Raw genomic sequence first — 13,218 nt, forward strand, 5'->3', positions numbered from 1 at the left:
ATAGACAATATGCATTACTCCATTTGTATAATGTAATGCATTTGATGATGTTGAGGTTCTTATTACAGCTATGTTTACAGAACATATGGATCCTGACGCTCCTTAATTTAACAATCAGCTAAATGGATCTGTAGTGTAATTGCTTCAAAAGATCAACACTGTCGTAATGTTAGTCTGGCACCTGTACAATAATCCACATCATATTGGATGTGATCATACAGTGCCCGTCTCCAACCGCAAGGCATTTCATCTGTATTTTTAATAAGCCACATAGAGGAGAGTTGAAAAACGATATTTAACCATAATTCAGTGATTGCACTTTTTTCCAGTAAATGGAAGGTTAACAAGAAGTTCATTTTTGAGTTTTGTGTGAAGTGGAATTTGGGAGAGGCCGAGAAGTGTTGTGTTTTGTTTCCAAGGAGAACCTACACACAAAGGTTATGAAGGAAAAGGGTAAATATCTGGGGGGTCCCAGCGGGGACGAGACAGTGCTACAACAATCTTTCTTCCCACTGGGATGGGGTCATAACAGGGGGTCATCACTCTTGTTCATGTTGCGGTCCTGGGCTGAAAGCCACTGACCCAACTCCAGTGCCCACAGTAACAGACAGACAGACTCCTACCGTGTTTACACACCAGTTCTGTATATTTGATTGAGTGAAACGTTTGTGAGAGTATTCCATTTAAATAATGCATTTCCTGAAATAAGCTTTATTTTACCAGCCTAGCATTTGCATCTTATTGGTGCACAGTTGTTTAATGATACTGGCTTTAATAAGGTCATTGAAAATGTGGTCAAAATGTGAATGTGGTAAAGAAAGGGGAGATGTGGGTACGACGTGACTGGGGAAAGTTATTTGTGAAAGATGTGCACAGCAATTGAGAGCTCACCATGTACTGTTCTTGACTTTTCACAATCAGTCTTAGTAATACAATGCCTTTTTTCAATGTTTTGCACACAAATACAGTTGAAAAACCAATACCAAGATGTTTTTTTCTCCAATTCTGTGAATTTTGGGTAAGATTCCTTTTTGACAAAATAAAATTGCCTATGAACCTATTTGACTTTTAAAGGAATAGTTCACCCAAAAATGAAAATTCTGTCATCATTTACTCACTCTCGTCATATTAAACCTGTTTGACTTTCTTTTTTCTGCAGAACACAAAAGAAGATATTTGAAAGAAAATTGTTAACAGCGCTGGGACCCATTTACTTCTATTGTATGGACACAAAAACTATGCAAGTGAATGGGTGACGGTTAACGACAATCTTCAAAATATCTTCTTTTGTGTTGTGCGGAAAAAAGAAAGTCATACAGGTTTCAAACGACAAGAGGGTGAGTAATCATGACAGAAGTTTCATTTTTGGGTGAACTATCACTTTAACAGTCCTGTGTGGCTTCAAAAAAACATATTGAGTTACTATTGTTACTCATAAAAGACCATGAGTATATGCACAGACATAAGTGATGTTATACAGCAACATGCGTCTGCTTTTAGTTTATTGCACATGGTAATTTTTGAAAGTGGCTTTTAAATCTGTCTCTCAAGCCGCCAAGTTTTAAATCCGCAGATGTTGCTACGTGGTAATAACAGGATCTTTAGTGGAATCGAACATTCTGATGTGAATTTTGGAGGTCTTTGCTTACAGATTGCTGAAAGCTTTTAAATGTCGATGCCTGGGGTGTACTGTACTTATCTTGAGTCTAGCAGAGACTATCAACATCTCAAACCTCATTCAGAGTGAAGGAAGAGACCACAGAGAACGTCAAAAGGTCTTGTAACAGCCAATGATTTGTTCAGTGTTGTAAGCAAATGAGGTCAAAAATAATGACAGTGAAAGGTATTTTGGAGATGTTCTGTAATCTTGACATAAATTGCAAGTTAGATTTGTAAAATCAAACTTTCAAAGTAACGGTTCAAACAAAAATGAAAATTCTGTCATTTACTCACTCTCTTGTCATATAAAACTTGTGTTACTTACTTTCTTCTGCAGAATGCCATGGGTACCAACAGTTTTCTGTTACCAACATTCTTCAGAACATCATCTTTTGTGTTCTGCAGAAGAAATAAAGTCATACAGGTTTGAAATGACGAGGGCGAGTAAATTATGACAGAATTTTCATTTTTGGGTGAACTATTCCTTTAAAGGTCACCAAACAGATGCAGTAACTGTTGATAGAGTAAATGTATGGCATATTTTATGTTATGTTTCTAGAGACACCTTAATGTTACCAAATTTAAAAAGTATCACTACATGTTTCAGAGATGGGTTATGACAGATAAAAGGCACGCAGCAGGAACTAACTGTGGGTTCCTCTCAGGAGCGGCTGTTTATCACACTTCTCTTTGATGAGTTTTGACATGACCCACAGCTGTGGAGAGGAAGCAATATTTAAGTCTTTCTTTATGTACAATCTCTGGCAAGGAATTCTGGTTCTGACGCATGGACCCCTATGGCACGTTTGTTTTTCCACTGCTGTAAATAGGCTGTGTTAATGTTCCCTTCTTCAAGCCCCTTTACAGTCTGTGCTGCTGGATTTTGCAGTAGCTCATCTTGATCATTTCTACCTGAGAGACTGGTGGTTCAGTGAATCTAAATCAGTGAATCAAAAATTTGCTAGTGGGGCCAGACTATTTAGTTTGATCATAACTGATTTACAATTTTACTATATTTGGCATCGCATTTGAAACAAACTAGAACAAATCTGACAGTAAACCCTCATTTACTCTAAATAAATGTCACATTTCCGGTAAGGAGCACTGCCGTCATTTCAAATGAGAAAAATAAGATGAGTAGACAGCAGAAACATCCCCTGGGATACTGTTGTGAAAGAGCATATGAATTGCATTCCATTCTCAGTTTTCATCTGTGCTTTTCCTAGTAATTCCTGGTGTGATGAGAAGAAGGCCTTGAGGAACAGTATCAGCCATGCAGATGTTTAAGCTCAGAGTAAAACAAAGGCCATAGCGTGACATGCAAAAACATTAGCAACACAAGAATAACCGAACACACAGGAAGTAAATCGTCTGCTCTTCTTTGAATTAGGATGATTGGAATTGGCCTACATGTTAACTTAGAAGTTGCAGTGACTTGAGATGAGCAACGGTCGAGAGACCTTGCCACAGAGAAATTGCCAAATATGTATTGCCAAATAATATATTTACTTTTGGTCAGAGTAGCTAGGTACCTCATTTAATTTTATATAAACCAAAATAAGACTTTGAGGAACATTCAGTCTCTTTAATGGGGTTTATTCATGAAACTTTAGCAGAACAAATTTAATTCAAATTCATAAGTAAAACATCGATTGATATCAATGCAACATTATATGTGCGATCAGAAACACATGCCTTTCATGAATGTGGCCTAGTATGTTGTACTGTATCATTTTTAGAAGAATTTATTTTTTATCATATTGTTGATCGACAGATACCAAAGTGCAATGTAGGGACGAAAAATAATGTATTGAACTGTCTACACATCAAATTCTTGTTTTGGTTTGTATCAAATTTCTGTAAATGTAGCGTCTAACCTAAATAGAATATGTGAAGAAGTAGATTATAGACCACTGTAGACCACTTTATAGACCACTTCGCAAGATGTAAACACTGGTCCAGCGGCACTTCTGGCTTCATTTTTACATTTTTAATCTTTTTAATCTTACATATATAATTCAATCTTAAAGATATTTGTTTAACATTTTGGTTTGGTTATAAATGTTCTGTTGGTTCTGTTCAAAGTTTGGGCAGTGTTAAAAAAACTGAAACGGTAATTTCTTCTGGACTAGCGTTGGACCTGCATTGTTAACGTCTTCTGAAGTGGTCTATAGAAAACAGGTATAAGTACAGATATAAGGCTATGGATCGACATGGCTTGAGACCTTGAGAAGTAAGAATGAGAAGCAAGAATGTTCACTGCTTTTCTTTTGCTCTCAAAATCTGGGTCCAGCTCTCGTGTTATGATAGAAACTATGCACAGCAAGTGAAGCATGCTTTTGTAAAACAAGCATGTGGATATTCATTGCACTTGTGCCTTACCAAATGGATGTTAAATGTAGTCTTTAATGTCAGTAAGGAATAGAATATGTCGGTTTGGCATCGAGCGCATATAGAAACCGCAAACAACCAAGGCCGTTTATCTTTGTGAAGAGACTGCAACAATACACTTCAATCTTAATGAGTATGATGTCACACAACTATGCTTGCAACCAATATGTGATGCGGGTGGCTTGAAATTGATTGTCGGCCAGTTACAAGGAAAATCCAAATGATGGATGAAGTGTTAGGTACTTAAAAATTAATGAAAAAGAAAAAAGCCCCACTTAACAATAAAACCGGCAGCCACACAATCACAGACTTGGCGTGTGATACCCAATGTTGCATCACAGGCCTCTTTTGACATGTCTAAAACATTTAAATGTAACCAAAATACGATACATTTTTCTTTTCGTTGTCCAAGATACGATTTATGAAAACTCAATCTCCACTGTCCCATTTTATTCGGGGAGATGAATTTCAGGAAATGATTTTGCGTGGCCGACCATGTTTCATTTGCTGTTCCATTTTTTTGCTGGCATGTTGTGCAGTCTTGTTTTTTGGCTTGATGTATGACCTAGAGGGGAAATAAAAGAGAGGGGTTGAGACCCTGGGCAGAACATTTGGTGACACAATGGGAAACTCAATGGCCACCTTTCAACCACTAAACTCTGGGCGTCAGTGCTGCATATTATTAAAGTTTTGCTTTTGAACTCAAGCCTGCATAAAGAGAGGGTTGTGTATTTGTGGTTGCAGCCTCGAGTGTGAACGGTTGGATTAGAGTTACAATGTGGTTTCTGTGAGTAAAATCATGTATCTAGATTGCGCGGTATTAGGTTTCCCAGCCAATGCACCCAAAACGGATTGAAACTCTTAAGAAATGATACATGGGTCATGCAATGTAAGAGTCTCTACATGAATCACAATGTTTCAGAATAGATGGTTTTTTGCAAAAAAAATGTAGAAGATATTTTGAAGAATGTTGGTCACAAAAACAATGCTAGTCAATGTGCACCGTAGTTGTTCGGTTACTAACATTCTTCAAAATATCTTCTTTTGTGTTCTGTAGAAGAAAGAAAGTCATACAGGTTTGAAATGACAAGAGGTTGAGTAAATGATGACAGAACTCATCGATTTAAAATGTATGTCTCTCAACTCATTTTTCTGTTTCAGTTTATTCCTAAAGAGCCACAGCGGGACTGCGGGCAGGCAGAGCAGTCTGGTGATTCACGGCGCTGACTTTAGCACTAAAGACATGGACAACGATAACTGCACGTGCAAATGTGCGCTGATGCTGAGCGGAGGTAAGGCACCATACATTTTCTGTTAAGCTCAGCCCTCATGATCGCAGTTATTCAGTCACCGAAACCAGGGATGCTCCGATACCTTTTTTTAAAGACCGAGTACGAGTACCGAAATTCTGACATCAATATCAAAATGCGGCCGCAAGGCTCCTTACTGGGGTACGTAATCGAGAATATATTACCCCAGTATTCATTTCTTTGCATTGGCTCCCAATTCGTTACAGAATTGATTTTAAAGTTCTGTTGTTGGTTTTTAAAGCTTTGCATGGATTAGCTCCTGTGTATCTTTCCGATTTATTATCTGGACACAATCCTGGAAGGTCTCTTAGGTCTGCAAACCAGGGACTTTTGAACATTCCCCGTGCTAAACGGAAATTGAGAGGTGATCGAGCATTTGCTGTTGCAGCTCCAAAACTCTGGAACAGTCTACCGGTCACTGTCAGAACCTCCTCCACAGTAACTGAGTTCACAACTAAACTCAAAACGTACCTTTTTACTTTGGCTTTTAACTGTATTTAAATTGTTTTATGGGGGTCTGTTGTATGTTGTGATGTGTGCTGGGATCTTTGTTATGTTGTATCTTCTCTTCTCTTTTTTTTTTTCTCTTTCTGATTGTCAAGCACCTTGGTCAACAATTGTTGTTTTTATTGGTACTATATAAATAAAGATGAGTTGAGTTGAGTTGAGCCTGTACCTGTATATTTTTGGTGAGGTGCCCATTTTCCAAGCACAACACACTGAAACTAATAACTCTGCCTTAAAACACATTATGAAAATATACAATTTTATGTGCTTGTCACAAACTTTCAAAGCACAAATTTCAGTCAGTTCTGTCAGGTATGTCACGCGAGGTATTGGTCTGTGGTAACGGTGCGTTTATGGGAATACGAGTACGAGTACATGCTGGTATCGGGCCCGATACCGATACTGGTACCGATACCGATCAGTGCATTCCTAAAGGAAACCCACATTATTTGCTCACCCTGATTTCATTTTTTCAATGGAATACAAAATTGGTTTTTATTTGGCATTTGTATTGAAATAAGCTGTTTTGTGTATTTTTAAAGAGAAAAATACCAACATAGAAGTTTGGAAGGAAAGAAAGGGGACTTCAGTTATTAATGACATCATTTTTGGTTTTGGATGATTTGTTCTAAAAAGGGATAGTTCACCCAAAAAATTATTTACTCACTCTAATGTCATTCAGAAAATTGATGTCATTTAGAATAATGACTTTTACAATATCTACTCCCATTGACTTCCATTATATGGACACAAAACCACCAAGACATTTTTCTGAATATCTTCTTTTGTGTTCCACAGATGAAATTGTCATGAACAGGTTTTGAACAACATCGGGGTGAATAAATGATGACAAAAATTTTATATTTCGGCAAACTATCCTTTTTTGACAGAGGTCCTGCATAAAGCTTTGAGTGAGTAGTAATGAGGTCTTTGTTGACTTTCACATCCTGTGAGGAGCCTACCAAAATGGGCTAAGCATCAAATATCTGTAGGTCTCTAAATTATTCCCCATAACTCCATGTACCGAAGTTCTTGAATCACTTGTTTACATCGTTTTAAAAGCATGGGGTATTAAAAGAGTTCCTCTCCAGCCAAATCTGCCCTCACTTTCTATGTCGGTCAATAGCTCTTCCTTTCTAGCCAAATGCTAAATAGGGTTCTGACAGTGATTCATCTCAAAGATATTTAATATGAGGATGAGAATAAATATGAGCCCTAGCAGGTTGACATATATAAATCTGCTCTATGTGCGAAGGGAATTGGGCAATGCAATTAATAAAGTAAAACTGCGTCTTGCCGAACGATTTTAAATTCAACTAGTTTTAATGAAAGAAATTTGGCTTAACGGTACGGAAATGTTAAACATATTCAGTCTTGAAACAGAACATGTTAAATTCTGTTCTGTAAGTGCTTGAATGAAAGACACTTTGGACCTCTAGCTCTGGTTTTTATCACAAAATCAAACTTTTATCATTCTGTTGCCTCATTGCTGGTTATGAAGTGTGGTTAACAAGGCTGTCAAACAAGTTCCCTGGAGACAAGCTAAGCACTCACCCAAGCCAGAGGCTCGAGGTGCAACAGCATGGTAACAAGCAGAATGAGCGGCCAATCGGTTTGCTGTGTCAGAGCTGTGACAAAGGGCAGCGTTGTTGGCTCGCCGACGGCTGTTGAAATGTCACGGATCTCACTGGCATTCGAGGCTGTCAAATGAACTTCAAGTCCTTCATGGGAATGAGACATGCCGCAGCGGGCACCGCGTGGGCACGATCTGCCTGTGTGTACGTGTCTGATCCAGTGCAGTGGCTAGATTAGTATTTAATGGGCTGAGAAGTGACACGGCTGACAGGCTTTCTGGGCAAGAATGATCCTATCATGGCTAGATGATAAGAATTAGCCACAACGAACTCTTATCGTTGTATGAGGAGGCAGAATGTTACATTTTCCAGCTTCAGTTTTAGGCCCCTTGTGTCAGGTCATCACTTAGTATGAGACATACATAGCTGTGTTGCACAATCAGTGCTGTTTATCCTGTTTATAAATGTCTTTTCCTCTATATATCATAAAGGTTATCAGATACTAAACCTGCACACCAGGCTGTGCCAGTCACTCCTCACCTACACCACAGTGACCACATAGCACCAGTGTAATGTTGGATCTAGAATCAAAGCTGTGTGCCATAGCCTGACCAAGAGTTAAAAAAAACGTAATATTATGCTGCTATAAAAATTGTTTGTCATAAAGTTTTAACAACAAAAATAGTATCACATCAGGTCCAATAACAAGGGCAAGCAAAGAGCACTCTGCATTTATCAGCACGCCAACAAAATGCCCCCATGGTAACATTTTAACCTGTGAATTGGTCAATTACACATCACTGTTTGCATACTATAATATACTATGCACTGTTTAGATCAATCACAACAGAGTACAGTATGTAATATATATAGTACTGTAATGAGAAATATCTCAAAACATCTCAACCTATTACTTTTGGCCCCACTTCCATTTTCCGCATAACTCATAATGTGATAACATCTAAAGATAACCAGGCCTTTCTCAAAATCCTCTTAAATGTGGTTAAAGTGTTATCAGAGTGACGTGTTGGTGATACACATAAATTTCCCACATCAGACTGGGCCAAGAATACAAGTTGTGACGATTTTGGACCTCGAAAGCAAAAGAAAAGCCCACAAGAACTCATATAATCCAATATTAGTAGGATTATATGATATCACAATATCAGATTTTCACTATAGGATTATTGTGCCCTATGTGATATTGTTACGATATCTATTAAAAACAAATCAATAGTCTATCATAAAAACCTTTGTTTATGTTTTCTTTTTTTGACCAATGAGTCACACTCAAAATACATGTGTATTGAGTTTGAGAGCGAGTTGGTAACCCTTGTGGCTCTTAGGGGAAGATGTTAAATGGAAGGATTTACTATATGATAATATGTCATCATTTACTCACCCTCTTGTCATTTCAAACCTGTGTGGCTTTCTTCCGCAGAACACGAAAGAAGATATTTTGAAGAATGTTGTTAACCGGCCCCCATTCACTTGCATTGGTTTAGTGTCTATACAATAGAAGTGAATGGGGGCCAATGCTGTTCGGTTCCCAACTTTCTTCAAAATATCCTCTTTTGTGTTCTGCGAAAGAAAGTCATAAAGGTTTGAAATGACAAGAGGGTGAGTAAATGATGACTGAATTTTCATTTTGGGGTGAAAAATCACTTCTATCGATAATCGTGGTTTTTAATATCACGGTTATTATCGATACAGTGTATTGTGACAAGCCTTTAAATGTAAATGATTGGAAAATGTAAATGCAGTAGCTCACTATACATTTCCTACTGTAATACATAAACTCTCAACACTTGTTCACCATTGTTAATGTTTGTGTCTTAGGATGGTGGTACGATGCCTGCGGCCCTTCCAACCTGAACGGCGTGTACTACAGACAAGGACAGCACGTCGGAAAATTCAACGGAATCAAGTGGCACTACTTCAAAGGGCCCAGCTATTCTCTCCGTGCCACCGCCATGATGATCCGACCGGTCGACTTCTCATAGTCCTCCCAATAACCCAAAAGCCCTTCGGGCCCATTTTGGAGAGCAGTTTTTGACTTCTGACTTCCTGGCCCATGACAGTATCAAGTAACGCTGTGTAAGTGGACAGCTATTTGCCACCTGGATAACTTGGGATTCTTTCGAGATAACACCTTTCCAGGAAACAGCAATCCTGTGAATAGAAGTCATCCTCGTTGTGGGACTCCACAGGAGACGGTGTGCTCTCTGGGAATCTGGGGCGGGAGCTGACTCGGCTGGTCTTTATTTTTAAATATCAGAGGTATGAATTCAAGTGCCATTCACTTGCCACTCAGGACGTGTGGACTGCTGAAGCAAGCACATCACCTTTGATGGTAGCAGACTGCGCCTACCGTCCCCCATGTTTGGCCTCCAAGTGAATTTTAACAACTTGAATGTCCTTCAATATCCTAAAGGGACCTAATCATTTTTTAATACAAACGTGTTGCACAATTATATTCGGGTTGTGATACTTCACATTGTTATGCCTTTTTTATCCCAGTGTATTATTAATATTTTATTTTGTGCATTATTCCTGTCAACGTGAAGAAAACCATAGCATGCCGTATTAAAAGGTCACTCGCAATACTATTTACAAGGAACCTTTGTGGAGTGCTAGTGCCAGAAACAGCCCGTTGGCAAAGAGTGGCATACCCATCCTACAGCATGACTTTATTGAGTGCAAACCGCCATATTATTACTGGCTTTGAACTGTAAGGACCTTAAAGTGCATCATAACTTGGCATCAGCACGCGAATGCATGCCAAAGATCACATCTATTAAAGACAATACTGAGACAATATTTGTCTTTACAACAGATGGAGAAAAGCCAATTACATTCAGGATGGCTAATGCAGTATAATGCAAATAACAACAGTCTATTATGTTTTCATTGGAATTCATACCATATTGTTTTATGTAAATTTGTTATATTAATGTTTTGCATATGTCAGTTTTGTACCATGTAGTTCTCTTTCGAAAGCAGCTTTTTTGTCTGTCCGACAAGCTTGGATTTTCATTTTTATTTACTCTGTAAGGTTTGAAGGATGTCAGGTAAGCGCTTGAGCTTATGTTTATTTTTGTTTTTAGCAGTCCACGACTTATCACTTTACAATGTACATGCATTCTGTTTTAACAGTGGTACAGAGTTTGTTTTGATTTATGTAAAACATTATTTTCTATTGTACTTTTGAGTAGAATATTGGTGGGATTGCAAACATACTGTATGTTATTTTTAGCCTGCCAACTACCATCACAATATATCTAACAGCATCTTAAGTCACAAGATCTTGTTGGAGGATTTACTTCGTTCTGTCTTTTATCAAAAAACACCCTTCTAGTCCTTCACAGAAGGACATTATTTTACTGTACGACTACTGTCTGCCAACATTTAACTACTACCAGCATGGAGCATTTTGCTGGAAACAAGTACTTCTAATCTATATACATAAACTCTTTGGATTGAAAAAGTGCAGAGTGGCATGTTTTAGTTTTTTTTTCACATTAAATAATCTTAAATTGGTATGTTCAAAGTGGCTTTCTAGAGGAACGCACCTGAGCCTGAATCAATGTTCTGAATAATAAAAACACATTGCTGTAAATAACATTTATAGTATGGACTGCTTACAAAAACTTTGTACCTCAATAAAATGTTACATTTGCAATGCTATTTAAACATCATCCTTTGTAACAATGTTTCAAATAAAAAAACAACAACGTGACGTCCCACGCTTGTATAGTGATTGAATGCGCACACGTCTGAATCATTTATCACTACTTCAGTAATCTTAGTGCCCTCACGTCGCTTTTCAGCTTTTTGCATTTCAGTCACGTCGCCCTATAGTCACAATATTTACACACGGCAAAAGGAGAAAACGGAAAAGGACCGCCGTTTCGCAAGAGAATGGGCCCTGAACAAGCTGAAGAGCCATTGTTTTCGTAGCTAGCAGACTGTTAGTTCTCCTCCACTCTGCCGTGACAGTTTGCCGAGGTGTCAAACGATGCTGTCGGGACCCTCAAATCCCTCCATAGCTGACATTCCTGGACCCTAATCGAAGGGTTAAACAAACGACAGCAGCTTGTAAATTGCCGCATATCCTTCAACGCCTGAGATGACCCGCTGCACGCTCTGGAATGTGGCTGCCTTCAGATGGGCACGGACGCGACGGAAGACCAGAAATTATGACAGAACTGACAAGGCGTGGTTGCTTCACTTATCTAATGTATAGTTTAACATGGATGACACATTGATATCATCCAGAGTCTGAAGAGAGCGTGGGGTTTAGTCTCAAGTGACCAAGAACGTTAGGTGAAGGCTAATGCTGAGGCCTCCACGGTCCACTGGATTTTCTGAAGACTGATCATTTCCTGTTTGCATGAGGCGATGGGGGGACAGGAAGCCCTGAGGAGGACCAGTTTTGGCCTGCTGACGAGTAATGGGCTCGACGCCAGATCAGACAAGAACAGAGATTATACCTGCAGAGTGAACCGGGACATCTCAGGCTCCATAGCAACATCAAACAGCATAGCATGATAAATAAGCATTAACGTGTGGAAATAAGACCACCTGGATAAAACATATTCCTCCAAAATCATGATTCCGCATATTTCCAGAAATAAAGCAGAAATAACCACGTAATAAATTACAGCCACAGTTCAGCAGCGAGCTTTTCACACATGTTAGATTCAGGAGAGCTAAAAGAAAAATGATTCTTCTGGAACCTTGGCTCGCAGCAGTCTTCACTTATTCCCCGAGCAGGTTTAAAACATAAGATTGAACTGTTTGGGTCTGCTTTGAATGATCCAACAATGCTGTGTGAACATGTTTGAACTAATAGGATTTACAAAGAACAACAGAGGTTTCAGCATGTTTTATTCTTTATTTCAGATAAGCACAGAGCAGAAATATTGCGAAATCAAATGCTATGAAGCACCGCTTATTTGGCAAATGCAAACTTTGGCAGTGTCTTCAGAATTAGAGAAGAAGAAACTGTCTGTGTTTGGTGTCTTGTGTGATTCAGTATTCAACTGTGTATGTGCACATACAGTTGTCTCAATGGTGACATCTAATTTACTGAGGAAGCTAATGTAGTTACCAGAAAGTGGATTTCATTTACTCTGAAGCATCTCTTTACCAAAAGAAACATGACACAGACATCCGTGAAAATATCAGAGCTTACTATTGAAAGCAGAAAAGAGGGAAAATTAAAATAAGCAGAGACATTTAACTTGTTAGATATTAAAATAAAAGTAAAAATTAAAATCTAGTGTGAAAAGTGTAGATAAACCTAATTTGCAGTGTATAACCCAAATGAAGCAAAAGTGTTTACATTACAAGAACTTAACTTTTGTTTTATTCTGTGATATTCTGAGGGCTGATGTTCTAGAAAGAGTCAAGTAAAATAACCAATACAGTTAATGAAGATTCACATTTTTGACTCGAGATGCTCCATTTTAAGTAATCAAAATGATGGATTTAAATGATGTACTGCAAGATATCTCCTGAAGATCTAAAGAAAGAAAATAATCTCTTGAAAAAACATGAGGGTGTGAAAACATAACTTTTGTGAGTGAGTGCACTCCAGGCAAAAATAAACACGTCCCTCATAAAATAACATTGCATTAAAGCTAAAGTTAAGGACTTTATTGCAACACCCAGGATTAAATGGCTCGTTTTAAAAATGTATCAAAAGGTCAATGTTTCTTGCTCTCAGGATCTTCATATTTTTAAAGTGTAATAGTGGCTATTGTCACATAGTT

At 38.3% G+C, this 13,218-nt stretch overlaps 1 protein-coding gene across 2 annotated transcripts in view; it reads left to right on the forward strand.

Annotated features, from left to right (window-relative positions):
* angpt1 (angiopoietin 1) overlaps nucleotides 1–11,171 on the forward strand; it is a 51,313-nt gene extending 40,142 nt beyond the window's left edge. For both annotated transcript variants that reach the window (XM_057354790.1, XM_057354791.1), the window contains exons 8-9: nucleotides 5,212–5,342; nucleotides 9,281–11,171. In XM_057354790.1, coding sequence (XP_057210773.1) covers nucleotides 5,212–5,342; nucleotides 9,281–9,444 — 295 coding nt within the window. In that variant the 3' untranslated portion in view covers nucleotides 9,445–11,171. The remainder of the gene's footprint in view (nucleotides 1–5,211; nucleotides 5,343–9,280) is intronic.
* Nucleotides 11,172–13,218: the final 2,047 nt, after the last annotated feature.

Source organism: Triplophysa rosa, linkage group LG16, assembly GCF_024868665.1.
Source record: "Triplophysa rosa linkage group LG16, Trosa_1v2, whole genome shotgun sequence".
Classification (NCBI taxonomy): domain Eukaryota; kingdom Metazoa; phylum Chordata; class Actinopteri; order Cypriniformes; family Nemacheilidae; genus Triplophysa; species Triplophysa rosa.